The 26012-nt window shown below is 41.0% G+C and overlaps 1 protein-coding gene across 2 annotated transcripts in view; it reads left to right on the forward strand.

Annotated features, from left to right (window-relative positions):
• CHCHD6 (coiled-coil-helix-coiled-coil-helix domain containing 6) overlaps window positions 1-26012 on the forward strand; it is a 116314-nt gene that overhangs the window by 39607 nt on the left and 50695 nt on the right. For both annotated transcript variants that reach the window (XM_040076726.1, XM_040076727.2), the window contains one exon: window positions 19378-19448. In XM_040076726.1, the coding sequence (XP_039932660.1) occupies window positions 19378-19448 (71 nt within the window). The remainder of the gene's footprint in view (window positions 1-19377; window positions 19449-26012) is intronic.

Consider the following 26012-nt stretch of genomic DNA (forward strand, 5'->3'; position numbering starts at 1 on the left):
CTTACGAATTAATGTGTTCTTCACTTCCTGGCAAAATGAAATAATGTTATAAGTAGTCTTTATTTTTTAATAAATGTGGAGAATAATCTTCTCCAATTTGAAGCAATTAGACCTCCTGACAGGGAGTTGCATACATTCAGCTTGTAGTTATGTTGTGTGACTAAAAAGAACTGCAAACAATGAAAAGGGTGGGTTGTAAAGGGACAGAGAAATCAATCCGTTTTACTACCAACATGTAACAGGATGGTGAGTATGGAACATGGGAAAATTGTAGATTATAGAACTGGTAGGAAGCTGTTGGCTCTTTTCATTCCCTCCTGCTGTATGACTGTCCATGCTGCATTTTTTTGAGCCATCAGTGGTAAAACATGCCTATGAGCAAATTCACATGATACAATTTTGCAACGCTTTAATTTGTACAATTCATTAAAAATAAACTATTAAAACTACCGTTCAGTCTTGCTTTTGTATTTTGAATTCTATTTCTAGATAATGGGGATTGTTCAGTGAAATTGCAAACAATCTAGCAGCTATCGTTTTAATTATCACAGTTGTCCATATGTTCATACGCAAAGGGAATTTTTGCAATTTCTTGGTCCCATGCTGTTTGCTTCTATTATGTTCTTCTCTCCAGATCTGGTTTCATGAAGTGGAAATTACAGGGAAAATCTGTGTGTCTGCCCTTTATGGGCAATGGAGTGGGGAGAAGTTTGTGTCCAGGTTTCATTGTCCTCTTTTTGAAATCATTTGTTGTAGTTTGTGTTTTCAAGTCCGTGTCCTTTGCTACAGGGACACCTTTATAAACAACATGACAAATATTTTAGTGCGGGATCTTCCTGGGGGAACGTGGGCTGTATATAGTCTTCTTCAAACTGCAGAGCTACAGAGAAACTATCTTCTAGTTGTTATGTGTACAAAAGCACGTAGATAAACACAATAGGTTTTCTTTCCTCTCTTGAAGCACTGGATGGTTTCTGACCCTTAAAGACTAGCATTTTGCTGGTAATAAAATAGAAGAATGCCTCCAACCGTTAGTCTGCATTGGAGTGGGAGGTGGTGGGGCCTAGAAGGAAAAGGAGAGAAATGTTCTTGAAACAGTGTAATAAAGCTTAATTGTATTAGTTTTGAAAAAGGTTTTTGATCTTCTCTGAGGATAATTTTATTCCTGTAATGGTTGGAAAGATGGAAAATGCAGCACAGAACAATCTTTTTTATTAGCTGTTGCTTTTATATAATTCTGCTTTTATTTGTTGAATGCATGCAGACCTTGACATTTATTTATTTATTTTCCCTTCCACTGTGCTAAAGCTTTCCAATTCAGGCTTAGATATTTTTATATATCTGTGTGTGTCAACATTAGAAAAAAGCTCTCAGTAAGGGGATGGTGGGGAAGAGCTCTGAAATAGAATTTTGCTGTTTTAAGAGGAGATGGTCACTTGAAGTGTGGTCACTGGTGGGTCAGAGGTGTTTGTCTGTGAGTGAATGAATATGGCTCAGGGTGGAGTTAGCAAGCTGAAATTTCTTCTTCTAAGGATCAGGAATTCCCCTCTCTCCTCCTCTGCTGTGCCCAGGTTGGTTTTGTCCCCACTTCTGCATGATAGTAGAATTCAGCAGTAGGAGACTTAGAAGCTTGTTTTTGAAGGATGTTTTGAACTATTGATGTTAAAAACACAGTACCTTCCCAGTAGGATGCTAAGAGTAATTGTGTAACATACTCCTTACAACGTAAGGGCTACTCAGTGAAACAAACACAGAGACTGTCCTGTTTCCTTTGACAGTGGTCAGTTTGCAAGGGCTTTGAAGGAAGAAGAAAAAAAAATCACCAAAACAAAGCCATAAAGAAAACTTTTGGAGGGCAACTTTGAGAAGTCTTTCTAAATGTTGTCAATTGGAGGCAGACACATGCCCTACTGCACAAGAGTTTATTTTCATTCAGTATTTTTATTCACTAAAAGTTGGATTAGTGCCATTTTTCTTCTATGCATCTCAAGGCATTTTTCCTGTAGCCCTGTTCAGCTCTGTGCCTCCAACATCATGTGGCAGTGTGTGCCACATCTTAACTTATATACTCTATAAAAATCTCTGTTATCAGTTTCAAATTTTTTTTTGCATTTAATTTCCTTTATGTGAAAGAGATAAAAGGAATTCTCCTCATTATTAATTATCTGTAGACTTCTGTTCCCATTTTTACCTTCCCATCAAACTGAGCAGTCCTTACCTTTTCAGTCTCTGCTTGTGTGAATGATTTTTTCCAGGTTTCTCATTCTACTTGTTTGTCTTTTGGCACTTTCCCCTTAGCAGCTCTGTCTTTGAGATGTATCGACCAGAATTGAACTCAGTAGTTCCCTTGAATGCAGCAGATTGTGTGAATACATTATCCATTTATTTTGTAATCTCTGAAAGAGTCCTGTAATCTACTGGACAGAGCACAGAATTGGAAGGAAAAACCTGCTCATTTTCTAATAGCAGTTTCTCTTTTGGGAGTTTGAAACAATTATTTAGTCCATCTATCTCAGTTATTCCATTTATATGATGGAATAGCTTATAATGGGAGGGCAAAGTGTTGTGAAACAGTAAAGCTATAAAAATGCTAAAAAGGCTTTGCTTTTAGTTTTGCATGAAGTGAACCATGGCTGTACCTTATTTCAAACAGATCTTGAGAAACTTACTCTTACTAAAATTTTCACAGGAAAAGGCATGTATGAAGAAATAATTGCAGTATTTCAGCTTTTGGGGTTTTCCCTGCTTCTACTAAAAGCACTGGAAGAAATGAGACAATGAGTGTAGCAGTTCTGTGTCACAGGAAGGATCCATCTAGTTCAGTGTGCTGGCTCTGGCTGTGACTGAAAGTGAATGTCCAGGAGTAACTGGAAGAACTGAACTGATGGGAAAAGAGGTTGTAGAGTCTCCTTTATTGAAAACAGTCAAGGAGCATCTGGACACAGTCTTGTGCCATGTGCTCTGGGATGACCCTGCTTGAACAGGGAGGTGGGACCAGATGACCCACTGTGGTCCCTTCTTACCTGACCCATTCTATGCTCAAAGCAAGGTTATGGGGTAGTTGCCACAAATGCTTTGACCATCCTGGCTAGTCATTTTTGGAACTTCTCCTTGCGTATTTAATCGTTGAAGGGCTGTCAACCGGAACTGTGTGCACAGTGCTCGAGATGTGGGGGGACTGTGAACATGTGTGACAGCTGTGTCAGAATCACTGTTTGGTTCTCTGTTTCTTTGTAGTGCCTGACACTTGATTTGCACTTCTGACTTGTGTTAAGCGAATGCCACACACTGCTGCTACTGGCAGCATTCTGCTGTTTTGAGTGCAGACTTGATTATATACAGTGGGTGTACTGGGATTAAACCAGTGCTGGGATTAATTGCTGGGAATATTCTTCCCGCTGCACCCTTCATTGGCAGTTTGTCTGGGGTTGTGTGTGTGAGAAGGGATGGTGGGCTTTGTCTTGCCTGCGGTATGGTGCATGCTTGTTAGATTTTTTTAAATCAAATTTTATTGAACAAATTCCTTGCAGAGGATCATTACACTGGTAAAACCGTCCATCTTCCTCACTTTATCTCTGATAGTTTGTTGTAGTTGTGTGTTTCTGTCTCTTGGGTCACTTGTATGTTTTTGTTTTGGAATGCTTGAAATATTTTGGTAATCAGGAAGAAGAGAGGAAAAAGCTCCTTTGAAATGACTGTTTCTTATTTGACTGTGTATGATTGCAGGGTTGGAGCAATACAGACTTACCATTCCGCATCGGTGTTTCTAATGTGACTGGCTAATCTTCAATAAGTAATAAAGTAATGAGACCTGACTAATTTGTTATAAGTGGTTAAACTTATAACTCTGACTTGTTTCAGTAATTTCACATCTCATCCATGTAATTTGAATTATTTCATAGAATGTGTGTCTTCTCTCAACTGTTTTGAACAAGGTTTTGTACTGTGGTGTTCTTGTGGATAGAAAGAATGAGAGACTAATAATCTGTAGGGAGAACATTAGACACACTTAACTTGAGAAGCTCAAGATGATGTTTTTTCCTGCATTTATTTGTTACTGAGAAGCAGGGAGGGGGATGGAGGGAGCTTGTAAGTAGTTAACATGTATACTGCTCAAAATTGGGATTTTTGTTAGGGATTCTGTGTATGCTTTATCCTGCTTTCTCCAAGTTGTAGAAACGTCCTTTAAAAAGTATCGTAAGAAAGAGTTGGTCTTTCCTGGAACCCTTCAGATGCCAGGGGATTTCACTTAGCATATTAGTTGTTACTAATATGTAGTTGTTACTTACTTCCCAAGCAAGTATTTGTTTGACTCCTTTTGCTATTTGGAGTCTAGCTGAGTTTAACCTGGCAGAAGCTAAGGGCAGTGCTACAGTACAACAAAAATATGGGCAGCATGTTGGAATAGTGTGAAACAGCAGAGAAAGGCTGAAGGTAATCTTGGAAGATAAAGTGAAACTCCTTGCTGTAGAGGATGCCTTTTCTTTGTTTGGATTTTCTTAAGCTCTGGCTCCCATGTTATCTCTTGTTAAGCGGCTGTGGACTACTATGAGCTGTTGGTGCATTAATATGCAACATTTTTCTGCTTGTAGTTTTTCAGAGTAGTAAGTAGCACAAGAGGTATTCATAAGCTGTAGAGTATTTGTGCAAATGGGAAAGGAATGCATTGAATACATACCTTTTTTATTAATAAGGTTGACTGCACTTTTTCTGTGCTTGACTTCACAAATCTTGTAATTTTGTGTGTGCCATTCATCTTGTTTGGTTTGTTTAAATTAATCTCTTTTTGCCCTTGTACTTCCTGTTAAATCCATGTTTGTAAAGCATTTAGGATGTGTAAAGAATGGGAGGCAAAGTTATTTTTGTTTGTTATTCTTATTGGCCTTGATCCTTCTTGGAGCTGTCTCCCATTTTGGTGCACCAAGGTCACCCCTACGTGCAAGTCCATTGTCATTTCTGGGTTATGGCCAGTTACTTATCTCAATAAAAAATTCTGCAGAAAAAAAGTGATAGAATCCTGAAAAAAAAACCTTCCAGAACAGTATGTTCATGTTGGATCTTCATCATCAATTTAAAGCAGACTCTGCGGGGCTGCACAAACTGATGTCACCTGGTAAAGGTGTGAAGGGATTTCTGTTGAAAGGGATGAGAAATCCATTCCTTGAGTTGGGATGCCAGGCTTGTCTGTATCCATGAGACCTAAGGATCGCTTGCCTACCTTTGAAAAAACTGTGTTCAGGTGTTACCTCCAGCCAAACCCTCTGCCCTCTCAGTGGGAGTTAAAGATTCAGTACCCTTTGATAAATGAGTTGATATGTCCTGGCAGGTGTCACTGACACCATTTGCTTTCTCGTGCAATGTCTTGGGGCTGTGTGTGAGCTATTGCCATGTGTATAAGGGCTGCTTTGTTTGCCCCTAGTCAGTCTTGTGAGCTTCCAGCTTACTGCTCTAGCCGGTGCTGTGGGTGCTTGGAGGAAGAACAGTTAGTATGAAATGAACTGGTCTCAAAAAATATGTTTCCCTTTCAGAAGAATTTCTTGTCCCCATCTCCTTTATTGAACCTTCTTTACAATTTCATTTTCATTTTTTATCTAATTTGTTTGGTTCTCTATCCATCCCCAGCCCTTCCTGCAAACCCTTCCTCTCACAAAGCCACCAATGCCTTCTTTGAACTTACAACATCTATGATCCAGAAAAGCAATTTGTGTTGCAAGCCAGTAGAGCAGTACAGCAAAGCACCCAGTTCACCAAACTGTTGATTTAATCTTCTGGACACAAGAATAATCCCTGGTGTAGTGCTCTGAAACAGGTTGACAAGATCCATCCTAATCATTCAGATCACTTCCAGTTGCTCAGATTACTTGTCTGGGGCTGTGTGGATGCTGCTCTCAGGTGGCAGTCTCCCAGGCGGTCTCCGAGGGCACAGCTTTTGATGTTTGGAAGATCCTGTCCTGTGTGTGTAATAAATTTCTGAATGAGAACAAACTGAAAAGGGAATGAACCTGCAATCATCATCTGAATCAGTTCCAACCTTTCATCCTCTTTTCCTTTTCAGTTTTTCTCAGACATTAAGTGTCATGCTGGGGTAAGAGCATGACAGGGAAGGCGGCATCCCTGATTTCTGCTTTCTGTGGGCATTCATTAGGGCTGAACAGTATCTTTAGAGGAGGCTAATGCTCCTCGTAGTCTCCCTGTCTGCAGGGAGAGGTTCCTTGTTGCCAGTAGCCAACACACAAACTGACTTGTGCTCAATTCACTCATTTAATGGCTTTTTTTGCTGAAAGCTTGTGCAGTTTAGTAGTTAATATACCTCAGTACACAGCTTTTAGAGATCAGATAAATTTATTGGTAATTTGATGAACTAAAAAAACATCTATAATAGGGTAACTAAAACATGTTAGATGTCAGCATAGCCTGACATCTCTGCCTTCTCTGCAGTGTGTATGTTCTCTCTTCAATATGTGTTGACTGCTGTACAGTACATTACATCAAATTACAAGCAGCCTCTATGCAAACAGCAGCTAGGTGTTTGCTTCCTCTTCAGTCTGCACGATTAGTGCAGAGATGGGTTTGCAGTCTGTGCCCTGAAGAGTGAACTGTCAGAGCCTTACAGTGATTTTGTTTCCCTGGCATTTAGAGTATCTTTGCAGAGGGAGAGAATGATGCTTATGGGCTGCTTAATCTTGGAGGAATCCATCCTCAGGCTCGACTTGTGAAATAAATGTGGCAACGTGTGGTTTGAACTTAGTGTCTTAACACTGAATTTAGCAGCTGAATTTAGATAACAATCTGGTATCTGGTCTCATCAGTGTATCACTATGAAGACTTGTTAAAGACAGAACAAAAAGACCTAGAATGTGATCTTGTCTCTTTGTTAGAACTCAACACTGGAGCATTTATCAAGTCTAGTCCAAAAAGAGCAAAACAAGAGGTTCTTTTGTCTTACTTCTGAGAGCTTTCCCCATTATCTAATATTTGCGATACTCTCCCTTGGCATTTTTTTATTCAACCCAATTTTCCCTTAATTTCATTCATTTTCTCATTGCCTAGTAGTTTAAATTTCTGATTCCTCCCTCTTTGTGCTGTTTACGTGCTTGTTTATAAGCAGGATTGGTATTTATAAATGTGTGTTTTTATATTTATATGGATAACACTGTTATCAGTAAAACCAGTGCTACTTTTCTAATGGAAAGCAGCACTTGCACACGTCTTCCCCCTCTCTTCCCCCTAGGTGTGGACACACACACTGTCTGTCTCTCACCTGTTGTTACTGAGGTGCGGTTGTGTCTCAACAGCAGCTACATCACCCTGCTGCAATAAGTACCAGTGCTGCCTGTTATTCCCGTGTAATTCGCCAATCAGTGTGCAATTAATTTCTGGCCCTGTTATTGCACTATTGGCTATTTTATGAAGCTGTAGAGTGTTAGCACAGTGAATTGATTAAATATGTTGCAGACCTTAGGCTGGATTCTCTATGTCTGCTGGGACTTTGATGATTGAAGCTTGTGCTTCTCTTGGGATATTCCAGATTTAGACTTAGTCTTGGAAATTGGTTCACGTAGACAAAACTTCTCTGTGTGTGGAATTCACTTGCATAAGAGTCTGAGATTTCTATTTCAGCTCACAGGGGTCCTTCCACATGTGGCGGGGAAAAAGCATTATTATTGTGACTTAAAAATAAAACCAACACTGGGATTCATTTTGAAAAGGTCCTTAAAATTATGACTCTGCCCAAAGAGAATATGCTGTCATTATGTTAATGGAAAATGTAGCTAATAATTACTCTATAAATTGATTCTCCAGAGCATCTCAAATTTGTGCTGAATTAACTAGTCCTAAGATCAGACTTTAAAAAGGAACTACTCCATATTTACAGCAGCTGTACCTTCTGAAGTGTTTAGTAGTTTACTGTGGGTGTGTTAAATACATGTTTCATGACAGCCTGGGGCCACTTCTCTGAAGGTTTTTTCCCCATCTGCCAGTCATTTTAAAGAAACATAAATAAAAGAGCTACTCCAATTTCTTGAACATATAATGCATGTTCCCCAGAGACCAGGGTGACTCAGAAGTAGCTTGTAAATAACATGTTCAATGTTTTTAAATAGATGTGTACCATCAAGCTCTCAGTGAGGTCTTCAGCCACTGCAAACTTGCTTTGCCTGTCGCAGAATCTCCTGATTCCATGATGATGAGGGGTGGGTTTTTGGTTGGTTGGTTGGTTTTGGCGTTAATTGGTGGCTTGCCCACACATTCTGCTGCCCCAGGGATGATCCCAGCTACAGTTCGCCATTAAACACCTTGGCTCAAATGAATATTTCCTGGCTCGCCTATTTGCATTTTCACCCCATGGTAAATAAATAGGAAATAATGGCTAATTTTGCCTTTTTTTTTTTTTTTTAGTTAAAAATAGTAGATATACATCTCATATGCAGTAGAACCGTCTGGGAGTTGAACCCTGACAAATGTGGAGGGGAGGTTGCCCTGGTAGGTGTTCAGCAGTGGAGTGGCCAGCAGGTGTAAAATATGTTGTCCTGCACAGGGGACAGCAACAGTGAGGAATGGCTACAGAGCCAGGACATGCTGAGAGGCTGCTGAATCTGTGCCCATCTCCAAGAGGCCACAGAGGAGCTAGAGGTGGGAGAAGAAAATATGGGACCTCTAAGCCTCTGGTTTGAGAAGACTTGTAATAACTAGGTTATTTATGAGAAGAGCTAGCTTTTCCTTCCCAATTACTGCATTTCAGGTCTTTTAATAAGAAAACTAGCTTAATTCCCTCTCCTTCCTTCTTCCTCCCCATTCTTCTGAACAGAAGCCAAATCTTTTTCTTCCATAATTTCAAGCTGCAAGGTTGCTTTGAGCATGCCTAGGTCAATTGAGGAGTGCCTGGGTTGTGGATTATTTTTTTTTTTTCCAAGAGATGTCTCATGATGTACTGGATGGTACACAGAAACCATCTAATTTACACTGACATGAAGCAAGCTTTGAACTGGCTGGACTGTGCTTCTTGATCAGAGAAGACGACTCATATGGGCGTGTAAAAATGTGTATTGTGTGCCTGTCTGAGCATGTATATGCATTTTTTAACCTCATTTTTCATAATAGTTAATACCACAGAATTTCCCTTGGCTGTTTAGGGAATTAAGTGTAGTATATGAGACCTTTCACCTTTAGGTCATTTGTTGAGAGGCAGCTTCCGTTTGCACCAGTAGAAAGCCACTGCTGCCTGATGGCTCATCACTCCTTCGTGTGGCACTGAGATAACTCCTCCTTCAGTTAGAGACAAGGGCTTGTTGCAGAAAGAGCAAAACAAATCCCCCATAACAGTGTCCTAAATGTCAACATCTGTGTTAGGTGCAGGGCATCCCAGAGAGGAACACAGCATTTGTCCTTGCCCGCTGAAAACAGAACAGTGCTGGGTTTTGTGTGTTCATTTTTTTCCTGTGAGAGACGATTTACCTCCAGGTCTGAAGTGTTTGTGGTGTTTGCTTTTATTCCTCCTCTTGTTCCCCAGCAAAAGCATAGTTCTGTCCCTTCTTTGTGTTCCTGTTGTCTGACCTCAAGCTGTCTCCAGTTGAAGAGCTTGAATTTTTTGCTTGGTCTTGTCCAGATATAGGTGAAATACCGATACTTTTTTTTTCCCATGAGCCTGAAAAAAAAATCAATTTATAAAAACACTGTTTCCCAAGCCTCTTTTTCTTACAAAGTTTATCAGCTACAGCAACAAACCCCTGATAATTAGGATGCTTATACCAAAAAGTTTCTTCTGGAACTTCAAGCCTACCTATAAAAGCTTTCCTTTTTATTTAATGCCAAGTTCACGGTCTCTTGTTGCTTGTATGCAATTATCCTTACTGTCAGGCTGTGTTTAGAGATTAAATTCTGAGTAGGTATAGCTTGCATCTATGGGTGTGTGTGGTACACTGTGCATGTGACATTCTTCCATTTATTTTGTTCCTGAGAAGCTTTAGCAGCAAGATGTTGTGAGATTTTTGAGGTTTAATGTTAATAAGTAATTCCTATAATTGTTTAATGGGCTAAAAGTGAGATCTGCCTTGTTCCCTCTTCTCTGCCTGGATCCTGTAATGAAAGTACCATAACTAAGCTGGCGGTGCTCAAAAACTGTGTAAGGCCTCAGGTGACATCCTGGCCCAGGGTTGTGTCCAAAGTGGTCTTCGCTGGAGTACGGGAATGAAGGACCCATGTGGCTGCTCCTGCTCTTTGTGGGTGTTTGATTTTCATGTTAATATTTACAGCATAATAGCCCTGCTGTGAAAATGCCTTTCTCCATTAATTGGAGGTCTGTGGTCCTTGTGGGCTTCTCTTTGGAGCCTTCCCTCTTTGTCAGCTGCAGAGGTGTCCCTTCAATGCTTCTTTAGAGGAGGCAGAACAGCTGCATTACAAAAGAGGTGAAAGAGAAGATTGCTAAAAGCAGAGGGAATGACACTCAAATGATGGAAAGGAAATTGCTTACAAATATTTTCTGATTTCTTTCTTATCCCTTCAGCCATCCTTTCTCCTTTGTCCTCCTTGTGGTTTATTTTTACCTTAGGATAAACATCGTATTTATTTTCTGTTTGCTGTGTGGCAAATTTCAATCTTTCAAATAGCAAAATGCAAATCAAAAATACTAGTATTCCTTTCTCTGGAATAACTGATGCCTTGCAGGGTGAACTAGAGGTTATGCGACAGTGGTATTGTAAAGGCAGGCCAAAGGAATCTCTGTTAATCCATTTTCTTTTTCTTGTTTTCAGTGTTTCATTTTATATTTTATTTTCCTTTCTAAATACTAATCAATATTTCTTTGTAGAAATAGCTTAATAACTTTTTTTTTTGGTCCCTGTAAAATATATTGTTGCTTTATAATGTTTGTCCAACTATCACTAATAAGGGAGAATGACATAAGGGTATCCTTTGTAATATTATTTTTGAACTGTGGAGCTGGGAACTTTTTCCAGGTATTCATTAACTGTGGTTTCTATCTCACTGGAAGATTAGTGAACATTGTCCCCATTTTAAAAGTGAGACCTTAATGCTTAAGGTTAGTATTTTCTATAATAGTTTTTGTTTCTTCATTTTTTGGTTATCTGGGTGTGGTGTATTTCTTCAGATGTGCTGATTACCCATAAGTTGAGCTTAAAGTTTTGAATAATGAGCTCCTGAGCATCTCCAGACAGAGCCGTGAGCCGGCAGGCACTTCTGAAAGTGTGGATTGTCTGTGTCATTAACCGTGTACAGTGACCTGTGAAGTCCTAGCAGTCTTTTTGGCTGTAATCATTAAACCAGCCTCTCCTACTGGATAAAATGGGAAGAGAGCCTGCAAGTACAGTGAGAAAACCTTGACTGAAAATACAAATATCTTCAGAAAATGCTCTGGGAGTAATAGTAATAAAGAAAAAGTACAGTGGCAAAATAAATTGCTGCTGATACAATTTTTCTTCCTCTCTCAAGTTTGCCTCTAGTATGGCAGTTTGTCTCCCTTCGATAAATAAATGCAAAGATGGGAATTGCTGCCAAAAACTGTCACATTTCTGGAACTTTCAGCCCTTGATTATTCACATTAAGCCTCTCCCCCCTCCCTCAGCAGTACAGTATTCTGAATATGTACACCCACCATTCTGTCAGATCTGTGCAGTCTGTGTCTGGTTCATCTTCTGTGTCTTTGATGTGCTCCATAACGTAGGCAAAAGAGAGGTCTGATAGTCTCTCTAAAAACCTGACAGTTTGTGTGACAATCTGTCCACGAATCCACAGGCTCCTTGTCAACCAAATGAGGCTTTGAATATCAGAGGTTTCAGAACAGCGCTTGCAGCATTGCATATGCACCAAGGGAAGAGTACGACAGGCTTCCTTGTAACCTGAGAGATGTCTGCATTTTCCTTAATCATTCCAGGGACATCTCATCATTGCTTGTTGGCTGGTTCTCAGCCCCGCACATGTCGGGGTTATTTAGCAAAGCATGATTTACTGGAAACTGCACATGGAGAATAATTTGTAGTTGGGGGTAGAGGAAAAACCCTGGGAGAGGGTGGAACTTCCAGGCTTTGGCTTCTTTTTTTCAGTGTTTTTTTTGTTTGTTTCTCTTAGTGACTCTCTTCCCTGCAGTTCCTTTACCCATGCAAGTGTGTGGATGTGATGCACTTTCTTCAGTATTCTCCAGTTCTCTTGCGCATCCTGTTGCCTTGGGTTTCTCTGTTCTGCCTGTCTCTGGGAACCGACTGTATTGCATTCCTTAGCTACCTGTTGTGTAAAAGGATGGGGTCATGAATTTAATTTACCCTTTTTTTTTTTTTTTTTTTTAAATTGGGACAGGAACTGTTAACTGGGCCAGCTGCTGGAGTTTATAAATGGGACTTAGGGATATTCTTAGCAGTGAAAGATGGAAGTTTTAGCTGCAGCATGAGTGTCCGAGGTGGTGGGTGTTTTGTTGGAGCCTGTCAAATACCAGCTTTGGCATGACAGCATTAAACCTTAGTTAAAATGTTCCTTCCTTCCTTCCTTCCTTCCTTCCCAAAATAAGCTCCTGTGACAGGCCTGACAGGGGAATGTACTTTCTATTTTTTTTTATTGTATGACAAGTATTTGATGGCTGCCAATTTTGTTTGATGGGTTTTTTCCCCTCTTTATTCACCCTTGAAAATGCTGGTCAGCCTTTGAGTGAAACTTCCAACTGCATTTCTTAGCACTCTTGATACTCTGGCAATTTCCTTTTTTCTTCTCCGTTTCCCTTAGCACGGGTTCTCTGCATTCCTGTCACTCTCTCATGGACAAAGCCCAGTTGTTTGTAGGCAGCATCCTGTGATCTCAGAGTTCATCCTGATTGATCAGTGGTTGATCTGCTGGTAGGACCCAAGTACCCCTGCAGGATGAGTTGTGCTGCTGCCCAGCACAGGTGCTGGGATTTGGCAGGCGGTACTGTGCCCTTAATGCCACGGGCACCACGTTTTCTGTGCAGGTCAGCCATGTGCAGGACTTCTCTGAAGCAGATGCTGAAAACTCTTGATTTTTATAAATGCCTAGGAATCCTGTTTACCTGCAATTGTCAGGTGTAATTGATTCAGGCATTTACTGTGAATTCCGCACCTTAGGTAAACTTCCAGCTGGGAGGAGAGCGGGGTGCTAACTTCCCTGCAGCAGTACTGGCATTAATCTGGGCCTTTCACGATGCTGTTGCTGTCCTTGTCAGAAAGCCTGAGTTACATGCTGGAATTTTATGGCCTTTCTCTTTGAAGCTGCTTTTACTTTACAGACTTTGTTTAAAGAACTGGCAGTGCTTTGTTTGTAGTCTTTTAGAAGGGTGTGCTTTAAAGCAACCTTGCATAAATGCAATGTTTCTTTCTCTTTTCTCCTTCTTCTCCTTTTAATTGCTCCTGTAGTAATAATTTCTTTTTTGCTGGTTGCCTTTCTGACTTGAAGGTAACATTAGGCTTTTCTGCATGTTTCCAGTGAGGCACTTGAAGTTTTGGAAGTACCTAATGCCATTTTGCTGTGGGGTACCTGTTTTTAATTAGACTCTTCCCAGAGTACCTTCAAAGCCAGTCTGACTCTGCTATGGGATTGCGGCCTGGGTCTGTAAACCCATTTTCACTCAAATGCAGTATCTTGGTGTGGGACCCTGGTTCTGGGAAGTCCTGGATGCATATTTTTACTTGAGTCACCATGTGCTTTAGGGACTGTAGCCTAACCTTTTTGTACCTAATTTGTTACCCGCAGGATAAACCCAATCATGTTCCTTGTGCTCAGGTCTGGCTCCCTCAAGCTTTGTGGAGATAGGTGTTCTGTGGGATTTTATCTTTGAGAAGTTTTCTAGATATGCTACAGAATTAATATTTTGCTTTCAGCTCAGGTTAATATTGCAGACATGAGAAAATCTGTTCAAAGAGGAATGTACTTCTGCTCCCAACTAGTTTAACTTGCCTGTCTTGTTACTGTGGACACTACTCTCTTTTTGCTTTCCCTGAATCTTAATCCAAAATTTATGATCTCACAGCTTATTGCCGAAGGAAAGAATAGAATGACACAAATTCAATGCTCTCATTTCATTATTGGTCTCAGCGGGAGGAGTGGATGAACCCACATATGAACAGCAAACAACAGAGCTGTGTTTAGAAGTTGGCTTTGGCTGAAAAAAACCTTTTTTTTCCATATCAGCATGCTGTTTGTAGTTTCTTGTATCTTTTCTCTGTTACCTTTTAAGAAAAAAAGCATATGAATTCTCAAAAAAGCAGTTTAACCCTTAACTTCTGTGCTCTAGTGATATGCTCTATAGGCATGTTTCTCTTCCTTGTTAGTTGTCTTTTATTTTTATGTGCACTTGATGGGAAGGAGGAAATGTGAATGATCTCTTTGAGCTAACTGCTTGCTGATACCAGCAAATGGGCTGAGCAGAAATGCCAGAGAAGTGAACTCAGAAGGTGAAGAGATTGTTTCTTTTAGCATATTCTGAAATTCCCAAACTCCCTGTTTTGGACCAAAGCTGACAGCAGTGATTGATTGTGTGGGTTGATTTTAACACATCCATTGGGTCATCCAGTGAACAGATTGGTTCGGCTCGTCTGCCCCTGTACCTGTGGGAGGGATGCAGGTACATGGGGTAATTTTTCAAATCTGTTAGGAACCGTTTGCGTGAGACTTCTAAGTGGTGAGAATGAGCAGCCTGATCTACAGTGTGTGTGAACCAGTGAGCCACTGAGGTGTGGGGAACCTGGGTGTACCTTTGCTTCCCTGAGGCACTGCTGGGAGGAAAGGTGGCTCCTGACTGATGTTTCTCTGTAGCTTCCCGGAGTTCTTAATGGCAGCAGCTTCATCCAGAGCATGTGTGTGTTGCCTGTTCCCAGGAGTGTGCAGGTAGATCACACTTGTGCTGCTTCTCGAGATGGTGTGCAGTCTTCTTTCTGGCTTCAGAAGCATCTGGAAGCAGGAGTTTGAATGTCTTCCAGCTGACATTTGATATGTAAGAAGTAATCTTTGCTTTCCTTACCTGTTTCTCTCAGAAATTTGAGGTGCCCTTGTGGGGCACACCGCATATTGCCCTGCTCACAGCCCTGCCTCTTGTGCTCTTTTGGGTTTGAGAGAGGCTTGCAAAGGGCATTTTGCTGCAAGCTGGTGAGTGTGGTTGTGAGGAGAAGGGATGGAAGCAACATGTCTGTCAGGTATGAGGCAGATTGTAGCATCTAATCTCCCAGCTGTCGTCTGCAGCATTTTCAAGGCCTCCACTGGCTTCCTCCATTTCATCAGAGCTATCACTGGCATTCATCTAGGCTGGCAGCATTTCAACAGCTGTTAATCCGCTTTGTATCTCTGACCACTGACAAGCTTCTGTACTCTGGGGTGTCAAAATACCTCAAGATAACCTGTGGCGATGCTGGTTGGGTTTGTTCATTTTAAATCAAGACACCTTCCAATCTATTGACCCAGACTGAACCTGATGGGAGAAGTCTTTGTCCCAGCGTCAAGTTTCTAATGCTGCTGCTTGATGTTCGCAAATAATTTCACCTAAAATCTGATTAATTTAAATTTCGTCATGCTTGTTTTGCTCAGTTTTCTGTTTTACATGTTACTGCAAGTAGCACATGTTTCACTGAAGTTGTAAGGAATGTGGTTTAATGTCAGTGTGAGAATGAGCTGGCAGGGTTGTCTCTTTATGTTTCAATTATTTTCCCTCCTGAAATAACCCTGAGAACTCAGTCTTCTGCTAAAATATTGTCTTACTTTTTTTGCTATATGTTCTGGAAAGGGCCTGGACAGTGTAGTGAGGTGTAGTAGTGAGTACTGGAGTTTCTTTGCATGTTTGCAGCTAAGGAGGAATGCTGAATTAAAATTACTCCAAATTTAGCTCTAGGTTTTAAAATTGATTCCCTTTGGAAGGGAATTTTTAGTACAAGGGTGTTCTGGAAGAGTGTAGAGCGAGGGTATAGCAGCAAATCTGTTGTAGAAAAACAGCAGGGTAAAGAAAAATGGTTCTGTTGCACTTTAGGCTCTGGTTATGTGTTTTTACAACTTCTTGGTGGTTTTATTATTTGCTATGAACCATCATTTAATAGCAGGGAAAAATCTTTCAAACTAACATTTTTTCGCTTAGTTTGTTTGTCCTCTCTGGAGAACTCTCTCCCCATATGACAAAGCTGTAATGTTCTGAAGCTGACTCCCCTAAGGCTCAGCTTTATTGAGGGAAGTGGAACATTTTAGGTGGTTCATTCATTCTTTCTGTGTCTTTTGTTATTTGAGCCTTTACGGTGTCCTTTGGTCATGTTTTTAAACATATTTCTGCAACTAAGACTGCCAGGAGCTTTATTTAATAATAGTTGAGGTCTCATGTTCAACTTTTTCTTTGTGAGCTAACATTTTATCTCAAGCATCAAATATTGTGAAAGTAAATTAAAAGCAGCGTTTGTGTCTTGTAATTTTGTGTGGAATGTTCTCTCTTTTACTGTACCACTGAATATCGTTTTATGAAGATAAAGGGCTTCACTAAGACTACAGGAAGCTCAGACTTTGTTTCAAGTGCAAATACCACACCTTGACCTTGCTGAAGTTGGGGGAAGTGCTCAGGTGGTTCCTGGCTTAGCTCCTCGTTTGCAGCTATATTATAAAGCCCTCAAAACTTCTAGGTCATTGGAACATTCTCTCCTGCCATAGCGTGGTTGGTAAACTGCTGAAAATGAAGCAGATCTTGTGTTTGAAGTAGCATAGATGAGAATCTTTGGAAAATTATTCTCTGTTAGTAGAGCCCCAGATCACAGAACCTGCTGTGCCTGTGCCCATGCTGAAAGGCCCTTCTCTTGCCCATTTAGTCCATTTGTTGCTCATTTAATGTTAAGGACAAAAGGGAATGTGACTTTCCCAAGGTTGGAAAAGGTCTAAAGGCCAAGGAAAATGTATTTTAAAAATATGCTTGTTGAACAAACTCTGGCTTAAATGGTAGCCACCTGTTTTTATTACTTGGGGAAGCATTTAAAGGTGCTGATTCATAGCATTAGAAATATTGTTTTATTGGGTTTTAGAGTTTTTGAAGGGAAGGGGTCTGAGCCAATGGCAAGAGGCCCAGTTGGATCACATGGAAAGATGTTTCCTTTTCATTTTTAAAACTCAGCAACTTTATCTGCAGGTTGAAGATGTTCTATGCCCTTCCTCAGTCTTTGTATGATGCCTCATGGTTGCTTTGAGACCAAGTCTTTCCTCCTTTCCCTCACTGAGATTCTTGCCTCTCTGTTCAGGCTCTCACTTGCCTGCTTTTAGCAGCGTCAGAATTCAGAAATAAAATCCAGGTTCTTTTCCCAGCTATTTTTGTCCATGCCCGTAGTTGATGTTGAAGATGAGCCTGACTGAAGTACTGGGCAGTTGAACTCTCTCTAGTAAACTAGGTAAGGTTGTGCCATAACCATTTTAATTGACAGTACATCCAGCAAATGATTCTGTTGGCTATCATTACTTTCTTTAGGTGGGTTAAATGGGACCTCATGCTGGGTCTCACGTACAACATATTTGTTCCTGTTTTCCCCTCCCACTGCTGTTTCACTGCAGAGTGCTGCAGGCTAATAGTATCTGACGGGACTACTTCCTATTGCCTGAAAAACGTTTAAATTTGCTACCTTGCTTTCTCTTTTTCCCAGTTTCTCTCATTTTGATCTTTCAGATCCAGTCCCTTTGAGAAATCAGACAGTATGAAATAAGAAAATTGCTTGGGTAGTAATTGGAGAAACGATGAGACCTTTGAAGCCCAATGGAGATAATGCTTACATCTACTTATTCACATTATTTAATTTTTAATGGGAAATTTAATTAATGAAGCACAGGTCTTGTGGTTTCATGTGTGAATAAGTAACAGCAGGGAGCTGTAAGTCATGAGGTCCGTTTACAGGCCAGAAAAAAAGGCACCATTAAAAGCTGAATTTTTCAATATAGGGAGGAGAAAAATGGATTTAATAGCATTGAAGTTTCACCACTCTGTAACAAGTAAGTAAACAAAAACATTAATGATAATTTGCCGGAAAAATGCATTTTGAAGTGGTTAGCCCTCCGTAATTTCTCAGTTTAAATCTGTCTCATAGGTCAAAGTTTGAAAAAGCAAACTCTGTTCTGTTTCTTTTGGTACATAACATAAATTCAGGCACCCGAGATAAAATGCTTAAATACAGCTCCTTGAAGCCCAGGCTCTGAAAACCTTTATAAACCTTCCAATTAGGTGAGCTTCACACAACTTCACAGATACAGGCAGCTCTTATCCCTCACTTGCAGATGGAGAATGGTGACTTGCCCAAGATTGCACAAGTGGCAGAACCACTAATAAAACTTGAGTTATATCTATCCTTTCCTTTTTCCAGCCACTGAACGGTATATGTTGGCTCATCATGTGCAGGACCACAGCTGCATTTATGGGAAAATAAATGAAGAAGGGCAAGAATAGTCATCTATATAAAATGACCAAATCTGGGGAGAGATGAGATAGCAGCTCGAACTGGCCCTAGATGAATAGCTGTCCTCACTTTGAATACCATTTTGTCACTTTTTTTGATTGATTATTGCATATTTTTTGCTTATGCCTTTTCAGAGTAAGAGCCTTGCAGATGAGCTTTAAGTGAGGCAGTTGCCAGTGGAGTCCAGCGGCTTTGCCTGAAGCAGCTTTATCAGTGTTTAGTGACACGAGACCTTGTAGTGCAGTCGCTGGGGGAGTGCAGCCATTCCCTCCTGCTGATTGTGCCTGGGAGGCTCCTCAGTGCAGCCCAGAGGAGGAATTCATCCTTCACAATTAGTGACTGAGCAGTTGGGAGTTAAAACTCTCTCTGTGCAAGTTCAGGAAAATTTAATGCAAACCTCTTAAGCCCTGCAGCAAGACGCTCAAGACTCTGTTTTGGCAGCACCTTAACTGAGACCTTATACACTTCCCTATGTTGTTAAAAGGGAGCAGGCCGCATAATTTTCTTTTAAAGAATAAGTAACATAAGTAGAACCACTGAAATGTAAAATGGATTTTCCAGTGCTAGCAGCCAATTTTGGTACTTGCATGTCAGTAACTTACAAGAACCTTCTCAGCAATTAATGAAAGAAGAGAATGAAACATGACCAAACTCAAAATAACTCTGTGCTGGAAACACCTTGTTTTTTTGTGGTTACATGGAATAACCAAAGCTCATGGTTGGTTGTTAGCAACCTTTCTCCCTCTTTCCCTTCACAAAGGTGAACCTTGGAATGAAGGATGTGTTGTGGCCTTGATGCATTTTGCTAAAAATAAAATCAACTCTTAAGTGTTTCTGGTGTTCTTTGAACTGCATGTTGTTTGTTGTTGGAAATTGTTATTAATTATAGCAGATGACTTTGTGACAAGATAAGATCTGAGACGCCTTTAATTTTTAGAGTTGAACATTCTATTCTTTGTTTCAGAATGCAGAGATCTACAAGCTGACATCCGAGCAGTATCAGGAGGCAGCCACCAAGGCAGAGGAGCGGATAAAGTGAGGAGCCATTTTTGTTCTTTTCAGCAGTTCCGGTGGCATTTCATAACATTTTATATGTACCTTCTGGATGTTCCTGTAAACAGTGTGAAGTTACCTCCTGTCAGGTACTGAGGGGGCTGAGGAGGTGTAACCTGGCATCTTCTCTTTCTGTGCCAAGCTTGAGTGAGTTTAGTATAAGGCTGGTAGATCTTGCAAGGAAGGATGAAGTAGAAGAGGGGGACTTTAAAAATTAATATTGAATAGGAATATTTACTAGGGTTTTCAAAATAGCAATGTAACATGTTTAATCTATTCCAACTTTGACACATTGTATTTTACCTACACACTGCAGCATGGGGGTAGGAAGAATGGCACCACTTCTAAAGTTTTCATTGTCCAGGGGAAAAAAAAGGTAAACAGTCTAAATCTCATCCCTGTTAGTTTCAAATTTGAGTTGTAGTTTTCATGAGTGCTTTCTTAGAATGAGTACAATGATTTTTCTGGTCTTTTTTATTTGCCTTAGCACAATAAGTGGACCTTTAATGCTGCCTTTTTACCATGAGCATATATAGTGTTTAAATTATATTTGTATTTGCCAGTAGTGTTATATAACTTAATTGTTCCACATGCACTAACAGCTGCCCAAGAAAAAATATTTTCTATAATTCTTTAATATTAATGAGGCTAAAGCAATTACGCTGTCAAGAGCAGCGCTTGGATCTCAGTTGGGTAAACAGTTGGCCAACATGCAATAAACTGGAGTAGCAGCATATGTAGTCCGATTGGGTCCAGTCCAGACTCTACAATACTTAATTGCATAAATAGATAATATAATAGTGATGAATATGTTAGTGGGGTGTGCAGTATATTGTGCTGTCTTTATTTAAAATTATGTTTCACTGCCAAAGCATCACATAATCTCTAAATAACTGTTGTAATTTCATGTTTTTGTTTGGACAGTCAAGCAATAAGTTGCTAAAGAAGCCAAAACAAGGCACCTAATGCAGTGCCTGCATTTCCATCCTGTTTTCCATAGAAGAATTCTAAATTCTCTTTTAAAATAAAATTTTAACAAGTAATAGGACATAATGTTCTTATAGTCTTTGATCAATTGAATCTTTTCTTGGATTTGCTTCTGCAAATGTGTTGTGATCAATTGTCGTGAACGTGTGTAGTTGTGATTTATCCTTGTGACTTGATAAAGGAGGCGACTGGGACCTGTGATTGTGTTCTTCACTTACCATTTCAGACTGTAATTACCTTAGTTTTTATAGGTAGTCTGAAGGTTGGTTCCTGATGTTTCTGTTTCCTTTGGTCTGTTCGGTTTCTTTTGGAAACAAAGACAGGTAATGTAGAAAACTCAGGAATGCACCCATTTCTTGCAAAGGTTAGTGGTAGAGACCAGTACAAATGCTAATGAATTCTTTCTTTCAAGATTCAGAGAGTCTGCTTTGGTCTCTGAAGGGTTTCTTCTCCTTTTCTTTGAGCCTTTATCATCTAACAGTCCCTGGCTTCTGGCCTTATTGTACAGTGCTCTTCTATTTGATGGCAGTATGAACTTGAGTCATTATAAAGGGACAGATTCCTTGGGCTGTCTTCTATGCAGCAAAAAAGACACCTGCCCTAATGTGAATTTTGTATGAAAAAATAATGTGGCTGGCGATGTCTTGAAAAGGGACAAGATGAGTGGCACGAGTGAAACTGAGGGTGAAGTTGAATATCATGCATTCTAGTTCTTTACAGTAGAAATTGCCAGCAGTAACCAGGATTGCACTGAGCTGAGCATTGGAGTTTGTGATCAGGGATTGATAATGCTCTTTGATAATTGTACATGCAGGAAGAATCACTGTTTTCCCCCCATCAGCCTGCAATGTGTCACTTCCGTCAGCATGCAGTGACCCTTTTCAGATTGCTCCTTTGTGTACAATACACTGTACAAACACTCTTAAAGTGTTGTGCCTCACACCTGGGTCGTGATACGGCTTGAACAGGGCCAGGGAAAAGATTCCTTCCTACACTGGCATTTGTGCTCAATTGGCAGGACTTGAAGTCTGTGTGATGTGAGGTTCTCTTCTTAGGCATCCTACATTCAAGTCTTCCTACAGTCTGTTATGCTAGCTTGAAAGCAAAACCAGCGAGAGACTACAAGTCAGAAAAACAATTTAATAGGAGAAAAAAAAAAGGTAAAACAAAAGCCATAGTACAAAAGAGCCAGAATACAACCTGACACCCTGTTAGTTAAGGTGGTGGTAGCAGTCCAGATGAAGTGGTCCTGTTGAAGCAGTGATCCTGTAGAAAGGTCTCGTAGCTCTTGTCCTCTGGGAATCCAGTGGGTAAGGCTACCAGTGCTGTCCCAAATCCCAGATTATATCCAGGTGGGAATGCTTGGCTCCTCCCCCTGGGTGGAGCATCTCACAATGAGCTGATATCATTCTATGAGTCTTGCAGTGGGTCCTTGATTGCGCTTAAACAGAGATAGCTCCCAGAGGGAGTTACCTATGAGTCATGCGGCAAGGCATTGATGGCCCATTAACAGAAGAGGAGTGGAGGAAGGGAGTATCTTGGTTTGAAAAACAGGTATCTGCTAGAGAGGGTCAGGATCTCTCTAGGAATGGGGAATTCCAATCCCCTCCCTCCAAGTTATTATAATTTAGAAGATTAAAGAGGCTTTTCGGGCAGAGCTATGGGGAAGGAAATAACAGTTCTTTACTAGTAAGTATAACAAGGCAAACAAACAGCAACAACTACAGTATTAATAATAAACAGAACTAGGAACCTTGAGGGGTTTTGTTTCACAAAGCTTGGGGCAGTCTGAGCTCTTGGGACCCAGAGAGCACCAAGCTGGAATGGTGGAAACTCTGGGGCTAGTGGCTGGAACAGCGGGGGTCCCCAGCAGGCAGGGGGGAATGTCCCGGCAGGCAAGGGGGGTGTCCCGGCAAAGTGAGCAGTGCTGACGAAGTCGCAATGGCTGGCCCAGATCCAGCAGGGCAGGTGAAGAGGGCTCCGAGTTCCTGGGCACACAGGCAGATGATGGATGATGGTAGAATTCCCAGGACCAGACTTTCTGTTGACAGTGGACTCCTCCTGCAGCAAGCTATAGCCTGACCGTCCTCTCTGTGCTGAGAGCAGGAAGAGAACGCTCAGCTCCCCCAGCACTGTCCTTTTCCCTCCCCCAACTTTGTGTGATCTTCTCCTTCCCGGCCACTTCTTTTATGTTAGTCAAGTACGCTCGAAGTACCAGCACTTTGTTTCCTAGTAACTTATGGGGAAAAATTCTTTAAGACAAAAAGGAACAAACCTAACCCCCAACAGGGGCAAAGGAAACACTGCCCATCCTAGTTAGAACAGCTCATGTAGATGGTAATAGAATACATACTTTGGGCACATCTTACATTGTAACCTCGGACATCTGTTTATGGTAATAACCTACAAGATCCTGTGGCTTCAGTAGAAAGAATAGTTTGCTCATCCTGTTTTGTGCTTTCATATTAGACATACAAGCACAGTAGGTGCTAAGATAGGTTAGACCGATTTATGCAGGTCTAGTTCTTTGGTTCACAAGAATAAACTGACATTCCTGCAAAATTATGTGAAATGGAATATTAGCCAAAGTATGAATGAAGTATAGGTTTGCCTGTTTCCGGTGCTGGACTATGATATCTCCTTAAGGAAAGGAAACCAGGAGTGGCACTTTCTCCACCTGCAGAGAGTCCATATCCTTCACCCTAGTGTCTCTTCCCAACTTTCTGTTATCCGTGTTACACTGTGAAGACCTGCCTCTGTCACTTGTTTCTTGTGAGACCAAATATTTGTTCTCCTCTGCAGAGCTGATGGAGGAAAAGGGAAATAGAGCTCTTTCCATGGTGAGTACCCTGTTTTTCAGAGTTGGTGTTGAAGCAAAGAGAAGAACTATCTGAAACAAAAGCCCAGTGTTTACTTGGCATTTAATGGCTTTTGTAATTCTTTTATCAACACTTACAGCTCTGCACAAGCGGTCAAGTATTCCATGGACTGTTTCCACTCCTTAGTGATTGTCAAACATTGCAGGATTTAGAAATATTATGCACCTTTCCGCCAGTGACCCTTCACAGCATGCCTGCGAGGTAGGCAAGTAAACCTTCCTATCTCCCTTTGTATAAAAACAGAAGTGAAGTACTTAGTGCTGAGCTTCATATTAAATCACTGACACAGTCATTAGCTCTCGGTTTCCACTTCAAGGCTTGATGTCTGCATGGCCTGAATTGTGCAACAGACTTTGTTCCTCACCTCTTCACCTGAAGCCAGCCTGCTCTGTCTCCACATACTCCTATCAGAGTTCCTCCTTTTCCTTTGTTCTAGGCTCTGTCCAACCTTTTTATTTCCTCCCAGAAAAAAGATCCTAGCAACAAGATACTACTGAGCACAGCTTTCAGCACCTAAAGCAACTTGCCCTTGTTGCTTGCATTCTGTGGTGAATTGGACAGTTGCCACAGACATATTGTCTCAGCTATGTTGTTATAATTGGTTCATTATTTTTTTTCTCTTTTGTTAACCAACAGGATTAAAGTCAGGGGACCTAGAACTTCCCCCCACCTTATTTTCCTGTTTAGCAAACTGTGCACATCAGTAACCACCCACAAAGGAGGCAGCGTGTAAATAAAAAGCCAGTGCTCCCCACCCTTCCCTTCGTTCCACATCCTTTTTTCAGTGTTCATAGAGCCATGACTCAGACTGGGTTTAGAGAAGACAACTTGCTAATCCCCTCCCTGCTACAGAGAATAAAATGGCATTTCATTCCAAGCTCTATTAATGCACTCGCTCCAAGGATAAAGCAGCACTCCCAAAAGGCAGTGGCCAAATTTTCTTTCTGTTGCGTTGTTTTTGTCTTCTTTTGAGTGTTACATTTAGATTAGCTTCTGAGGATTAAATGTTATTACAGTTCCTGAATCTGTTAAGGGGAAGGAAAAAAACATCAGTAAAGAGTTTATGGCTTAGTGCAGCGCTCTAGATTTATCCTCAGAGTGCTGGTTTGGTGTGTTTTTGGTTTTTTTTGGGGGGGAGGGTTGTTTTGTTTTTGTGATTGATTTCTTTTGCGAAGGTCGTCTTATCACTTTTTAAAAAAAATTATCTTTATAGTTGTTACTTTTGGATGCAAGAATTGGTCTGGGTGGGGGTGTGACTCTAAAAGGTAAAGCTGCAGGAGTCAGGTGACAGGATTAGGAAGCTGTTAAAAGATAAAATTGTTCTGAAGCTGTTTCCCTTTGAGATCTTCCTGTAGTTTTCAGAACTGTGTCTGAAGCTGCTTACTGATGACTGTTGCTTTGCATGTATATGCTTTGTGCTGTTATCAAGGAGTGCATAAAGAATGTGAGTATCTTATCCTGGTGGAGATCAGCTGTGAATCCAAGGCAGCTTTCCAGTGGAGAAAACTGTAAAAGATATTTACTTCATATAGGACTTACGATGTAAGAGTTTCATTTAGTGGTCCTAAGATCTTTAAACTTAATGGACTTGAGTATTTAAGGTGTTTATGTTAGAAAAACCAGCAAATAGTAAGTATCCTCCTGGCTGAACATAGAGTAGGAGGCCACACTGACTCACTGGGGGTAGGGGAGAAAGCTCATAGATGGATTTTGTGCTGGCAACAGGGCATGTATGGCTTGCTTTCAGTACTCCTGGAAGTGAAGGTTTTATTGAATTGCACAAGATTTTATGAGGCTGATGTCCCCTCAGTTAGAATGGCAAGATTAACTGTACCTAGAGAAACTAAGTTTTTTGTTTCTTTATGTAGATCTGTTTATAAAGTTTGTAAAATAGTTATGTAGTGATACTTGAGTTTGTTAATCTTGAAGTCTACTGTGAGGCCTTGGGTATTTCAGCAGAGGATTGTGCCCAGGAGACAAGGTCTGAAACAGTTATTATATGGACAGTTGTGAAGCCGAAGGATGTCTTGGTTTGAAAAGACAGGTATCTGCTAGGGAGAGGCGGGACCTCTCTAGGAATGGGGAATTCCAATCCTTTCCCTCTGTGTTATTATAATTTGGAACATTAAAAAAACCCCACTTTTCAGTCAGAGCTATGGGGAAAGGAATAACAGTCCTTTACTAGTAAATATAAAAGGACAAACAAACAACAACAGCAGTAATAGTAATAATAATAAACAGAACCAAGAACCCCGAGGGGCTTTGTCTCACAAGTCCCGGGCAGTCTGATCCCTTTGGACCCCAAAAGCACCAAGCCTAAATGGTGGAAAAAACTCCAGGACTGATGGCTGGAAACGGTGGGTTGTCCTGGCAGGCAGAGTGGGGGTGTCCCACCAGGCAAAGTGAGCAGTGCTGAAGAAGCCGCGACCGCTGGACAGGGGCTGACCCAGCTCCAGCAGGGCAGGCGAGGGGCTCCGAATTCCTGGGTACTCTGGCAGATGATAGGATTCCCAGGATTGGAACCTCTGTTACCAGTGGATTCCTCACGCAGCCAGCAGTTGCCCAACAGTCCTCTCCAAAAACCGAGAGTAGAAGAGACCACCCTTAGCTCCTTGAGCCCCTGAGCCTTTCCCTCCCCCCCCAAACTAAGTGATCTATTTATTTTGTGTGGGACAAGCAC

This window comes from Hirundo rustica, chromosome 12, assembly GCF_015227805.2.
Source record: "Hirundo rustica isolate bHirRus1 chromosome 12, bHirRus1.pri.v3, whole genome shotgun sequence".
Taxonomy (NCBI): domain Eukaryota; kingdom Metazoa; phylum Chordata; class Aves; order Passeriformes; family Hirundinidae; genus Hirundo; species Hirundo rustica.